Here is a 13,801-nt window from a genome sequence, read left to right as displayed (position 1 = left end):
TATCTCCTCCCACAGCTTTATCAACTCTTAGAGCACTAAAAGTGTAATAAAATAAGTGGAAATAAAATCCAAATAATATATATGTAATATTAAACGGGGGTAAACTTCTCCTATTCCCTTTTCCCGTTCTTTAGCAGGATGACACGTGAATTATAACCCTTGCCAGGGGATATAAGCGGGGGATATGTTTTTTATCCCCTGCCTGTGCTAGCCCTGCAGAGAATAACGTCTCAGACATAAAAGAATTTCCAAGAAATGGTCACCGTTGACGGAGAAATCTGTGATAAAAACGTTTCTCTGACTATTTTCAGCGATGGTTGTCAGTTTTAAGTACGTATGAGTTGACTGATATAGTTATACGTAGAGTACAAGTGTGTACGCAAACACTGTTATCTCTTTTCCCTAACTCTCATAGTCCGATAGGAACACAGATTCGACACGGACGGAAAGAGATCCAGCGTATTATATAGGTTTCGGAGATGATTCTAACACACAGTTTATTGTTTAGACAGATACTTGTACATGGTTAATACTTCGTCCGACTACGGCTGGGTCCAATGTACCGCCAGCAATACAGTTGGGCGTCAGAACACTCCATGCTTGTTCCACATCTTACCCGCTGGTAAGTTACAAAACATTCTTCATCGGTCTTAGTAATATTTAGCCTATAACCTTCCTCGATAAACGGGCTATCCAACACTGAAATAATTTTTCAAATCGGACTAGTAGTTCCTGAGATCATCGCGTTCAAGTAAACAAAAAAACCAATAAACCAACTTCAGGTATATACAACGTGTAACAGAATTACGAAATAATATTGAAGGATAGTATATTTCATAAGGAATCATCCTGTAAAAATATTAAATCAAAATAAGCATATTTATTTTGCCTTGCAAACAAATTGAAAACATTCTAAGTGTTTACTTATGACAACCCTATCGAAAATAAATCATCGACACGAGCATAGTACCTAATAAAGTGACAGGTCGAGTCACATGATTTTTATTTTGTATGTGATGTTAGGGCAGTATCTGATTTATTTCAATATAAACTATGGCAGTGGTGTACTCATAAACTATAAGGTTTTTTCACAGATAAGTCACAGAGACACTGTACATAATGTACCTAAATCCTGTGAAGTATTATTTCGGTTTTCATTTTCAAGTTGTACATTAATATATAAGATTATAGATTAAATTTTGCGTAATTATAAGATAACGAATAGTTTTAATAGTAAACATTCTAGAAGGTCGGACAAAGTTTGCCAGATCAAACCCTGTAGAACCAAACTTGCGAGAAGGCATTTCTATTATGCTAGTCCAATATTGTACAACAAAATAAATCACTTCTTAAAAATATACCCGATGAATCACAGAAATTGTAAATACTATACTACCAAGTGGCTTAAGACGCTGTCCTATACTGATACGGAAACTATCGTCACTTCAAATTAAAGGCACTAACTTTGCAGATCTTGCTTGCAAAACATACTCAAAACCACGGAACCCTCACACGTACATACACGCACAAACACTCATACACACACACACACACACGCACGCATACACACACACACTAACACACGCATACACGAACACGTACATTATAAAATTGTAAATTGTATTGTTTTAGTTGTAATATTTTAATTTTTCTTTGTTTTAGTCTTTTTGTATTTAAGCAAACCCGGAGGTGGGCGTTAATAGCTGTAACACAGTTTCTAACTAACACAGTTGTTACCGTTCCTTAGATTATAAGAATCCATTGTAAATGAGACACAATAAAGACAATTATTATTATTATTATTATTATTATTATTCTATATTTGCACATACAATATTTTATTAGTAACATAACGGTGCATTAAAGTTAGTTGGTAGACTTGACCTGTCAGGGTCGCATTCTTTCAAAGTGCGAGTGAATTTAATTGTCTTTCTGTCACTAAATTCAAATGTTGTTCCACACTAGAAAAGCCTTCGTCATTGAAGAACTGTGAGATAACAAACGTGACTTACGACTCGTTGACACTAGGCTGTGTACCCGGACATGACGGTGGACTTCGGCAGTCGTTTTTATTGCAAGTAAGTGTACACAAAGAATCAGGGGACAGTTGTAGCCAACCCGTGGGTGACTTACAATGCAACTAAGGGTGTATAACGGAGAACGTGGCGCAGCGTCCTCTGCGATTCTACCATCTATTGCGATTACGAATCCGTCTGCCCAGCTGGTGATTATTGGCAAACCCACCCGTTGTAAGAGGCCTTTAGTATCCCTGTGGACTGTTATAGGCTATTTAATGAGTGTGAAGTGTACATGTACACCGATTAATAGAGCTTCTATAAATTATAATACGTACGTAAATTACTCGGATTTAGCTTGATTTTAAGTTTATCGTCATTATTATCCAACCATTACTGGCCCACTACAGGGCACTGGTCTCCTCCCAAAATCGGGAGGGTTTAGACCGTAGTCCACAACGCTGGCCCTGTTCGGACAGGCGGACTCCACACACCTTTGAGAACATTAGAAGTTTCCTCACGATGTTTTCCTTCACCGTTGAAGCAAGTGATATTTAAATTGTTTAAAACGCACATAACTTAGAAAAGTTAGAGGTGCTTACTGGGATAACATAGATAACCCCCAATAGAAGTCGAAGTCCTACCCAATGGGCTATCACCAAATAGAAAATACACAGCATTTATAATTTTTGACCTTACCCGATTCAAACCAAGCCTTGTGATCCGTATTTGAACTTGATAACAACTAGACCACGTAGGCAGTTTATCGGTTGGTATTAATACCAGTTATTTATATAGGTATACGAAATGGCAACGGGCTTGTTACTTCGGAACATAAGTAGCGACGACCCCCAGTTCGTGGTGTGGGGTCTATCCGGCACCAACGCTGTCGGCATTTCCGTGCGCGCGTACAACAAGAAAGGGTTAAGTGAACCCTATGCGCTGTCGTCTAGTTTGCTGAAATACCCGCAGAGGCATACAGGTTTGTATGCTAATATATATTTTAATTCTACAGAATAGAATAGTAAAGAAAAAGTGTATTGCAACAAAACACAATAGGAAAAACACGATGAAAACAGTTATATTATTATTAGTTATTTCATATATTTCTGTATCTCATTTAAATTGAGGATGTTATATTGATATAAGTATCTATGTTATATATATCTATGTTATATCATCATATCAACCGATAGACGTCAACTGCTGGACATAGGTATTTTCATAGGGAGTTCCAAATTCCACGGTTTTGTTTCGCTTGGATCCAGCGGCCACCTGCGACGCGCCTAATGTCGGCCGTCCACCTCGTCGGGGGTTGATATTCCAGCACCTTGGGACCCCAACGTCCATCCCTCCCTTATATATATATATATATATATATTTGTGTCAGTGTGTGTATATTTGTAGTATATATATATATTCTATCTAGTTATATATTATATTTATATAATTTTATGTCTAATTTATTTCACTACCACCACCTACTTCTTTTCTAAGTTTTTTTTTGCTTCTTTGGTTGCCTGGAAGAAATCGCTATGTACCGATAAGGCCACCAAATTGTACTCTCTTGTTATATGTGTTTATCTCTGTAACTACTTTTTTCTTTGGTGTAGAATGAAAGTGTATTCATTCATTCATTATTTGATGGTAGGTACTTAGTGCTAGGACGCAAAGACGGCCTTATCACTAAATGTGGCCTTTTAAACACAACCTGAGCGTGCGTGATAAAAATGGTGAAAAGTGGATTGTGTATAAAGTACTCGTACTAGTATGTCGAAAATGACATAAAAACAAAATAAACTACTGAATATGTTTTTAATTTACACATACATATGGTGGGTGTATGTTAATTACCAAATACTAAATGCATAAATATATTTTTTTTTTTTTTAAATCAAGACGAAAAAAGGACAGGGTAATAATCGGTCCAAGATTGACGATTGTGTGTGATTCTTAGCTGTATTTGATAATAATCGGTCCAAGATTGCCGCCGCCGCAAAAATACATATTTTTATCGCACTCCCTCGATAAGGGCATCAAATGAAAGGGGTTTAACTAGTAGAATAATGTACACTATATTGCATGAGAATGCGGTATGAGGAATAGTTGTTTTTAATTAGTGTAATGTTTTCTTAAAGTAAAATCAAAATATTTTGATAATGTTTCGATACAACCCAAACTAGTTACTACAAGTCATGCCCGCGAGGAATGGTGCTAAGAATTCTGGTAGGACATCCGCGCTGAACAGCCAGGCTGATTCTTTGTGCAAAAAGACTTTGCTTATTTAAAGTCTGTTTTTTAATAGTAGGTACAACATTCGTCCAATAAATTCCCGATGCTACCGTGTCACGTCGACATAACTGGTATGATTTATTACATTTATCTTTTTAATTTAAATGTAAACGAGCGTAAACATTGCGTGTCGTTTGAAAAAACGAACGACAAAAAATGAAGCATTGAAATAACTTCAACCGGTCCATGATTTTAATTTATAAGATATCAAAAAAAAAATTGGTAATGTACATTATAAATTAAAAATGGCGGACGATTCAAGATGGCGAATGACTTTGAAGTAAAGTGATAAGTACACACATATGGTAGGCATGAAACGTATACTCTATTTTTACTAACTTGTCTTATTACGAAAACAATATTTTCATTTCAAGCGTTTATTCTTAAAGAATGAATCAATTAGATATTTAATTTAGTAAATATTCTCAGTTGTAACAAAACTTAAGGTTAGGTAGTGCTTTCACGCATATACGAGGCGGTACTTTGCGGAATTCCATGATAATATATTATATGACTTTACAATGAATAGTTGTTAAAACAATTCTCAACCTATCCTGAGGATGCTCCGGTGTCGGAACGAAACGTGCGTAGAAAGTACATTGCGGAAGAGCTGTTCAAAGTCAAATATATCTTTATTCAAATAGGCACATAGATGGCACTTTTGATGCGAACATCACATGTAAAATATGACATAGAAGTGTGTTGATGGCGATAACTAAATTCGTCAATTAGTTCATTAGTGTTTCGTGTGCAGTATAAAGATTGAGGAAATTATAAATTACACCATACACATTCTCCTGATTTTCGCGGAGTATAGCTACTCGAACTTAATTTTCATAAAACGTCTGCTTCTATCCAAAAATTGTTATAGCTAACGTGCCCGTCCGTGTGGAGTTGACAACCGTCCTGGTGACAGTTCTCTGCGCTGTGGCCATCATTGTTGCTGTCACAGCTGTGTCAGCTTTCGTCTTCTGCTGGAAATACTGCAACAAGAGAGAGGGTGAGAATAAAACGAAATACAATTAGTACTGAATTCGTTTAAGACTTAAAATAATATTTTAGGTCACAGGTAGGAGACCTCAGATGGGCCGATTTGTTTACTGTTAAACCATTATTATTACGATTCGAAATAAAATGTAGTTTTTAAAATCATGATAAATAGAATATTAATTGATTATTTTAAATATGTTGCTTAAAATTGTAACAAAGCAACAGTAATAATTAAAGTAATTTCTGTACAAAATACCTTGTTTTTTAATTATTGTCGTTGGAGTTATTAATGCATGAAATATTTTTTTTCTATTGTTTATACATTATTTACATGCTCCCTATTTGTGTGTGTGTGTGTGTGTATGTGTGTGTGTGTGTATGTGTGTTTGTGTGTGTGTGTGTGTGTGTAAATGTGTGTGTCATAATGTATCAACGACCTGATGACATGGATATGCGGCTGAAACAGATCGATGTATGTGTTTGATGACCGATTTGTTTCAAATGTTTTGTTTATATCTCTAATGTTCAAACACATTGGGCTGCTTTACGAAGTCTGATGAGTCAGATACTTATCTACAAGATTTATAATAACTCTCGTTTACAGATAACATGAAGAATGAGAAAAGTCATCGTAAACAAGACGAGATATCTAACATACCCCTAACTGGGACTACAGAATGTGAAAGTGTTGACAGTTTAGGTAAGTTTTATACACGGACTTCATACAAATGTAGTCTTAAACGGAGTAATATGTCGAGGTAGTATTTCAGTCTCACACCGAGATTTAGCAATCTTTATTTTCTTGAAGGGATATCTCAGAACAATATACGCGCACACACACACACACACACACACACACACACACACACACACACACACACACACACACACACAAACAACGTTATACGTTATATACGTTATATAATAAAAAATTGTCGTTAAACTCTGCGTGCAGTGGTTCAGTGTTTACTATTGCAGTGCCACCCTTGCCATTATTTAAGTGTCATTGTAACTGTACCAAATAAAAAGTTATTGCTATTTTACTACTATAAAGTAAACGCCGCTGTGTTAGCGACATTTTGACATCGTAATCATAAATGAAAATGCTCGTAAACTATTTAATTTATCATTGTCACCAGATAAGAATCCAGACATCATACCAATAGAGGGTAAAATTAGCGATAATTGCTCCAATAAATCGTCGGCGACCGACTACAGTTCAATAAGGCCGCTTCTCTCCAAGTCGGAGCACGATAAGTACGACGCAAGCTGTGAGAGGCACTACGATCACAACGAACCCTGTAGCCAATACGTCCAAGTTCGACCACTCGACTTCCGAGTACACCAGTTCCAACACGGCATGCAGATGACAAACATGGGGCCAAGTATACAAGGTTATACGACCAATATGGGTCACATGCCCAACATGGGGCCCAACGAATGCAGAGCGTCTTATGACAAAGTGTACGAGAATTGGTTGAAGTATAAAAATTCCTTGCCGTTGAATACTAGTGGATTGGTGAGTGATTTTATTTAGTTTTTTATTTATGGATGTCCTCATAAAATCAAAGTCAAAGTCAAAGTCTAAAATATCTTTATTCAAGGAGGCCCCATTGGTTTTAGCGTGATGATATATTATAGCCTATAGCCGTTCTAGATAAATGGGCTATCCAACATTGAAAGAATTTTTCAAATTGGACCAGTAGTTCCTGAGATCATTGCGTTCAAGTAAACAAACAAACAAAATCATCAGCTTCATATGTTAGTATAAGATTATGAGTACATTTTGAGTTAAAAGCTAATATGGCACCGATCTTGATAAGACTTAATGCGTATAGCACATACATCGTGGAAACAGACATAGGATATTTTTAATTTCGTGTGAAAACTAACGGTGCGGAATTAAATCGAAATCGAATAAAACGCAGATAAGATCAAGTCAAAATTGGGCCTTAGTTGTCTTAATAAATAGATTTATTATTATTATTATTTTTAATAGTTAAATAAATAAAGATTTTAAACTAAGATTTTCGTGGTCTGGGAGTCTGGGAGGAGTTACGTGATGCACTATGCGTGTTCTGTGATTGGTCCAAGGCGTTTGATTGTGTTCAACACGAAACGTTAGTTAGGAAACTACACAAGTATGGAATTCAGGGTGTAGCTCTCGACTTAATGAGTTACTATCTACGCGATAGAATTCAGTAAGTGAACGTGAATGGAAAACGGTCTAATGGATCAGTTGTGAAAATAGGTGTCCCACAGGGGTGGGACTTGTTTCGACCCACGTCGTGGTCACGACGGGACTAAAAAATATAAAATTGATCCTAGAGCAGGCCTCTAACCTTACCAACGTTATCTTGGCCAACGAATTAGTTTGGCCATCCAAAGGGGCAATGCTGCCAGCTTCTTAGGAACTGTCCCTCGCTGCGGTGGTTTTGAGGACGTTTTTGATTTTATTTAGTTTTAAACAGTTTATTTTAGGTTATTTTAGGTAACAGCTTATAAAAGCAATAAAGAGTATTGGTAATGTAAAATTCTAAATATATGTATTATCTCTGTTTTTTCTCTCATTTAGATGCACATATGTGAAGATTCAGGATATACAAGTTTGTGGGCATCTGTAAGATCTCCCCGGTTGTGTTATATATACTAAATAAATGAAATATTATGATGTATTGAAAATATCTTGTAATAAAAAGTTGACAATCCTAGCTATAATATCGACGTTTTAAATAGTTTATTTTAGGTTATATTTATAAAAAAATTATGTTATCAGATTAAAAGGGTTCACCATATAAATAAAGAAGTATATTCTATTGATTTATATTAAAACTATAATTATTTCCCAGTTACCAGTGGAGCAATGCATGCCACCGGAATTGTACCCGCCAGCCATATACAGTGGCCTACGGAACCCGCTGCATCTGGCGCAGATGCCTGAAATAGACCCCTACCACTTGGATCCGGGACTCATGCAGGAGTTTAGGACCAACACCCCCCCAGTGAGAGTCAACGCGGAGAACTCCAGTGTTTATTACAACAAGAGTTCTTTGGATCGGGGTACCAGCACATTGCCGCATAGGAAAACTAGTGGTAAGTGACCATAATATCAGCGGAGTGCACTATATAGATGCACAAAAGCTTTGCTTACCCTAAAATTGTTAATAATTAGTATAGGTGGAGGATTTTTGCCGTTTTACGCAATTTTTCCGCTGTATGCATACCATGGTAGTCAAAGTCAAAGCCAAAAATATCTTTATTCAAGTAGGCCCATAGGTGGCACTTTTGATGCGTACATAAGAATTACACATTAGTGAGATGATGGCGATAACCACATTCGTAAACTTAAAACTAGAGCTACGAGGGTTCCAAACGCGTCCTGGCCTAAGAAGAAGCCCACAACTAACTTAGCCAAGTGTTTCTTTTTTTTATCACCATCTAACAATGTAAGAAACCCACGCCACTGCATAATGTTAATCATATATGTCCTCCAGACAGTATGACTATAGTACCGTGGCCGATGGGGCGTGCGCTGGTGTGGGATGCGACCTGCGTTGATACGTTGGCAGCTTCTCACTTGCCGAGTATTTCCCAAACAGCGGCAGCAGCTGCCGAATCTGCTCAAATGCTCAGAGTATTTTATAAATTTAAAATGCATATAAAATTTTTCGGAACCGACAGTTTTTGAACCTGCGACTCTGGCAATCGCGGCCTGAGCGCTTTCTCCAATTAAACTACGGCTCTCCTACCGTCGATGCCGAAATTAGTATATGCCTTTCACATGTCTTATAGCGACTGTAGCGTCATCTAGTAGGAAACGTTGCAGTTTCGATCTGCCTTTTTCAAAGGTCCATATTACTATGAGACATTCACTAGTAGACATAGTATTGGCCCACAAGTGGGCCATCACATGCTTGCCCATGAATTATAACTATAAAAAGAAGGCAACAAGCCCCCAGTAAGGCCAAAAACGTGTTAAAAAGCTTACGCTGCATTTGTGTAAACCACGGAAATTAAATCTATAAATTGTATATATGCGCGTGTTTCCCCTAACTGTGAATTGAAATGTATTATATCAACAACATGTAGTACGAGTGTTTAAATAGAAGGAAAATGTTTATTTTATGAAAGTTCTTTGAACTCAGTTACAAATACATTCCACAATACTACAGAGAGTTCAGTGGCGTGCATAGAGGGTATGCACAGGGTATGCAGATGATATAAAACGAAGAAAATCTCCAGTACGAGTTATAAAAAACTTAAGGCTAGGCATTGTAAGAGTTTCAAAAAGCCTACCTTCAAGTATTTATAAATCGTTCTGGAGATTTTCTTCATTTTATATCATCTGCATACCCTGTGCATAACCCTCTATGCACGCCACTGAGAGAGTTAGATGAGTGGACCTGAAACTTGTTTGAACGCAATATCCTAATTTGGTATGTTTTTAATAAATTTTGGTTTAACAATGTTAGTGTCTGGTGAATATGGTGGTCACTTAGTTGTTCACACAAAATTAATAAATTTATCTGCAATAAACGAAAATAAAATATTCTTAAGACCATTTACGTAACGAATGTTCTGTTTACAACACGTTAATGAAGAACATTATGCGAAGTGAAATATACAAGTAAATAAATAAATATACTACAACAATAAACACATCGCCATCAAGCCCCAAAGTAAGCGTAGCTTGTGTTATGGGTACTGAGATAGCTAATGAATATTTTTTTATGAATATAATACACATAAATACTTTTAATATACAGATAAACACCCAGACACTGAAAACATTCATGTTCATCACACAAACATTTTCCAGTTGTGGGAATCGAACCCACGACCTTGTACTCAGAAAGCTGGGTCGCTGCCCACTGCGCCGCTCGGTCGTCATACAAACAATCCATCACAAATAATACACATGTAGTACAAATGTTTAGAATTGAAGGTAATGCTTCCTTTATAAAAGTTCGTTGAACTCTGTAACAAATACATTTTACGATACCAAATAGAGCTAGTTGAGTAAACCTGGAAAAAGTTTGAAGGTAATGTCAGAACTTGGTTGTTCATTTGACTTTGTTGCTGGTTTAGACGAAGAAACTTATTAAGTTATTTAGACACCAAATTATAAATCGGTTGACGACTTCTCTGGCGCAGTGGTTAACATCGTGTTCTATTAAGTGGGAGGTTCCGGTTTCGTTTCCAGCCAGGGGCAATCAAGGATATAAATTAATCTGAATTTTTATGATCCAATTATGGTGAAAGGCTTCAGCTGTGGATTGTTGCCACAAAGACGTGCTGCAAAGCGATTTAGAGGTCCGGTACGATGTCGCATAAAAATGGATTAGGGGCACGGGGGGCTAATGTAACTGCTATACCCCAAGGTCCAAACAGGTTAGCCCGTTACCAGCTTAGACTGTATCATCACTTATCACCAAATGCAATAAAGGGTTTAGTTGTATAGAATCAGTGAATTATTTTATCTTCAAACAGAACAAAAAAATTTACGTAAATTAAATTAACAGTTTGTTTTAAGAAGCGTCCTATATCGATCGTCAGCGGCGAGGTGCGGGGCGGTGTGAATTAAACCAATTGCCGTGGTTTCATGCAATAGAAAGAAATTCAAATATATACTTCATTTCATCAGCTACTTCCTTTTTAAAAACTGAAATTTCATCACAGTAGACTTCAATTATTTTGAAAATTACTCAGAGTTATTTTAAATCGGAGTGATTACAGAAGTTGTTGATGACTGACAAAAAATCACTGTATAATCGTTTTGCACTACCTCTTTCTATATGCGAATTGAAATGTACCTACAAAAACAACTAAAAGTTGGTTGTACAAATGTTTAAAATAGAAGGCTATATAAGTTCATCGAACTAAGTTACAAATAGATTCCACAATACAATAGCCCGGAGAGTTGAGTAAATGTGGAACTGAAAGTTTGAAGGTAATGTCCGAATTTAGTGGTATTGTTTGAATTTGTTACGTGCCCACTTTGTCGCTATGTACGTTTGATAGGCGAAGTTTCAAAACGCTTATGTCCATTAGCACGTAATATTATTTATTTATTTATTTAATTAAAGTTCCCATTTTGAAAGCTCTATAGTCTGTTTATATATTAATAACTAGCTTTTACCTGCGGCTTCGCTCACGTTAAGTTTAACTACAAAGGTTTAAGATCTTGCTGCTAATATAAAAATATGAACGTAGATTAATTAAAACATCAGAAACTTTCATATAATTTTTCATCTCCTATTTGATGCCTTTGGAGTTGGAATTTTTAAAATTGGTGAAACACGATTTTTTTTTAATCGAAAACCTAAAATCGAAGTTTCATGGAATTAACTTGAAAAATAAATTGATAAATGAAGGATTTTTTACAAACTTTCAACTATCCCTCTTCGGGTTGGAATTTTCAAAAACTCTTTTTTAGCGGATGCCTATACGTTGTAATAACTATCTGTGTGCTAAATTTCACCCTGATCCATCAAGTGGTTACAGCTGTGCGTTGATAGGTCAGTCAGTCAGTCATTCACCTCTGCCTTTTATATATATATTTAATAATATATTTAGTTTATTTATTCAATAATAATTTATTTCTTTATTTTATAATAGTTATTATGTCTTTTCTAATTGGAAATATATTCAGGCCTAGTTTTAGGTTAAAAAAAAAAAAATCAAGGCTCATATTATTTGTTATTAATAAAACATTATGACATTATTTCTGTATAATTAAAAGATAATTAAAAAATAATAAACAAATATTTATACAAAATATTTGAATATGCGATCACTGCCGCTTCAATCCATTTGAGAAAGCACAGAAGGGGCTCACATACCTGCAGTCCAACGTGCCAGCAATCATCTACAGGATGCTGTTGGTACTCCCCCACTACCTTCGCACCAGAGAGCCACATCTTTAGCGCATTGTGGTATAGAAGCAGTCCAGTCGCTTCCACAAACATCCCTGATGCGCTACAAAAGCGGGGCAGCTTCATCAACACCTTCAATGAATTATTATATTGTAATCGGAGAGCGTTGTAAGTTTTCAGAGAGTATGCCCACAGGCAGCAAGACTCGCTGAGCTATGTCGCTAACTCTGGTTCTTCTTCGGATCTCCTCATTTCTGATTTGATCACGTAGAGATACTCCCAACATGACTCCATCACCCGCTGAGTGACTCTGACCCTTTTTATGAGGCCACGACCACGTTTCTCACAGTCTGCTCGCTGCTTCCTTTTAAGAAAGCCAATTTTCAAAATCATATAAAGGGAGTTGCCAACGATTACTAAGATTGTTGTTCTAAGATTGGCAACCCATCTCCGACCCGAGATGGGTTTAGGACGTAGTCCACCACGCTGGCCAACTGCGGATTGGTAGACTTCACACGACCTTGAGAACGTTATGGAGAACTCTCAGGTATGAAGGTTCCCTCACGAAGTTTTCCTTCACCATTAAAGCAAGTGATATTTAGTTACTGAAATAAAAAATCTAACTCCGAAAAGTTCAGAGTTACCGGGGCTCGAATTCGGTCCCCCGAAAGGGAAGTCGCATTACCCAATGGCTATAACCGCTTCAAGGAGAGTATAATAATGTATTGTGTTTGTTCCCAGTTACGACGCAGCTTGAAACAAAGCCCAGCGCCCTGAAACCAACGGAATCCAACGCCAGGCCAACGGATGAAAAGCACGAGGGCAGGTGAGACCGTACCGACCACTATTTAGAAACCAAAATGTAGTTCCCCATAACGTGAGCTAGTGACAAAAAAAAAATGGACAATTACTTAAAAAAAAAAAATAACAATATACTCTTTTCGCAATCAGCTAATTTCGGAAGCAATTGTTTTTATTGATCCTAATAGATATAAAAAGAATATGTTACAAAAGTGTCCTTCCCTATTAAGTTTCTTAAATAATATGATTATTTTGATAGGTTATTTCAATGGAACTGAGTTTTATTTTATTCGTCCTGTCTTGGTTAAACTTTTACAAGGATATGTGAAATATTGTAATAATTAAAAATGTAAAAGTTGTAAGTGTTTAACCAATAAAATATACAGGCTTACATTATGGCAAGTGACAGCGTCACTGGCATGGCTGGCTGGCAGTGACTGGCATGACAGCCATGTTTGTGCTTTTGCAGTGTTATAGCTGAAGAGCCGATGGTGAGTTTGGGAAAAAAAGTAGTGCATCAATTTAAGATTCGTTTGTATTTTTTTTAATGTTAGACCATCTGACCATCTGATAATCTGACCATCTGATTAATTCTGATTATTCCTTGATCACTCTGGATTTGATAGTGTCGATATTAAATTATTTGTTAATAGGAACCAGATGTTCCAAATCGATGTGGTGCGTGCTAGAAACGAGAAAGCAAAACGCTTCTGACTGAGTACCAAAAGTGCAGAATAAAACAATAGATAAATACAATTTTTGCAACACTTTTATGCAAATGCTCTTCTTCTTGCTTAAACCAACTCTTCCATATATATACATATATAC

The 13,801-nt window shown here is 36.4% G+C and overlaps 1 protein-coding gene across 1 annotated transcript in view; it reads left to right on the top strand.

The window, feature by feature from the left end:
* The window catches only part of LOC120634866, a 118,784-nt gene extending 105,365 nt beyond the window's left edge, over positions 1 to 13,419 (top strand). Inside the window, exons 14-21 of the mRNA XM_039905708.1 lie at positions 509 to 622; positions 1,966 to 2,078; positions 2,814 to 2,997; positions 5,179 to 5,307; positions 5,902 to 5,997; positions 6,437 to 6,816; positions 8,147 to 8,390; positions 12,914 to 13,419. Of these exons, the coding sequence (XP_039761642.1) occupies positions 509 to 622; positions 1,966 to 2,078; positions 2,814 to 2,997; positions 5,179 to 5,307; positions 5,902 to 5,997; positions 6,437 to 6,816; positions 8,147 to 8,390; positions 12,914 to 13,002 (1,349 nt within the window). The 3' untranslated portion in view covers positions 13,003 to 13,419. The remainder of the gene's footprint in view (positions 1 to 508; positions 623 to 1,965; positions 2,079 to 2,813; positions 2,998 to 5,178; positions 5,308 to 5,901; positions 5,998 to 6,436; positions 6,817 to 8,146; positions 8,391 to 12,913) is intronic.
* The last annotated feature ends 382 nt before the right edge of the window (positions 13,420 to 13,801 follow it).

The sequence above is a fragment of the Pararge aegeria genome, chromosome 25, assembly GCF_905163445.1.
Source record: "Pararge aegeria chromosome 25, ilParAegt1.1, whole genome shotgun sequence".
Lineage (NCBI taxonomy): Eukaryota > Metazoa > Arthropoda > Insecta > Lepidoptera > Nymphalidae > Pararge > Pararge aegeria.
This window is presented reverse-complemented; position numbering and strand designations above follow the sequence as displayed.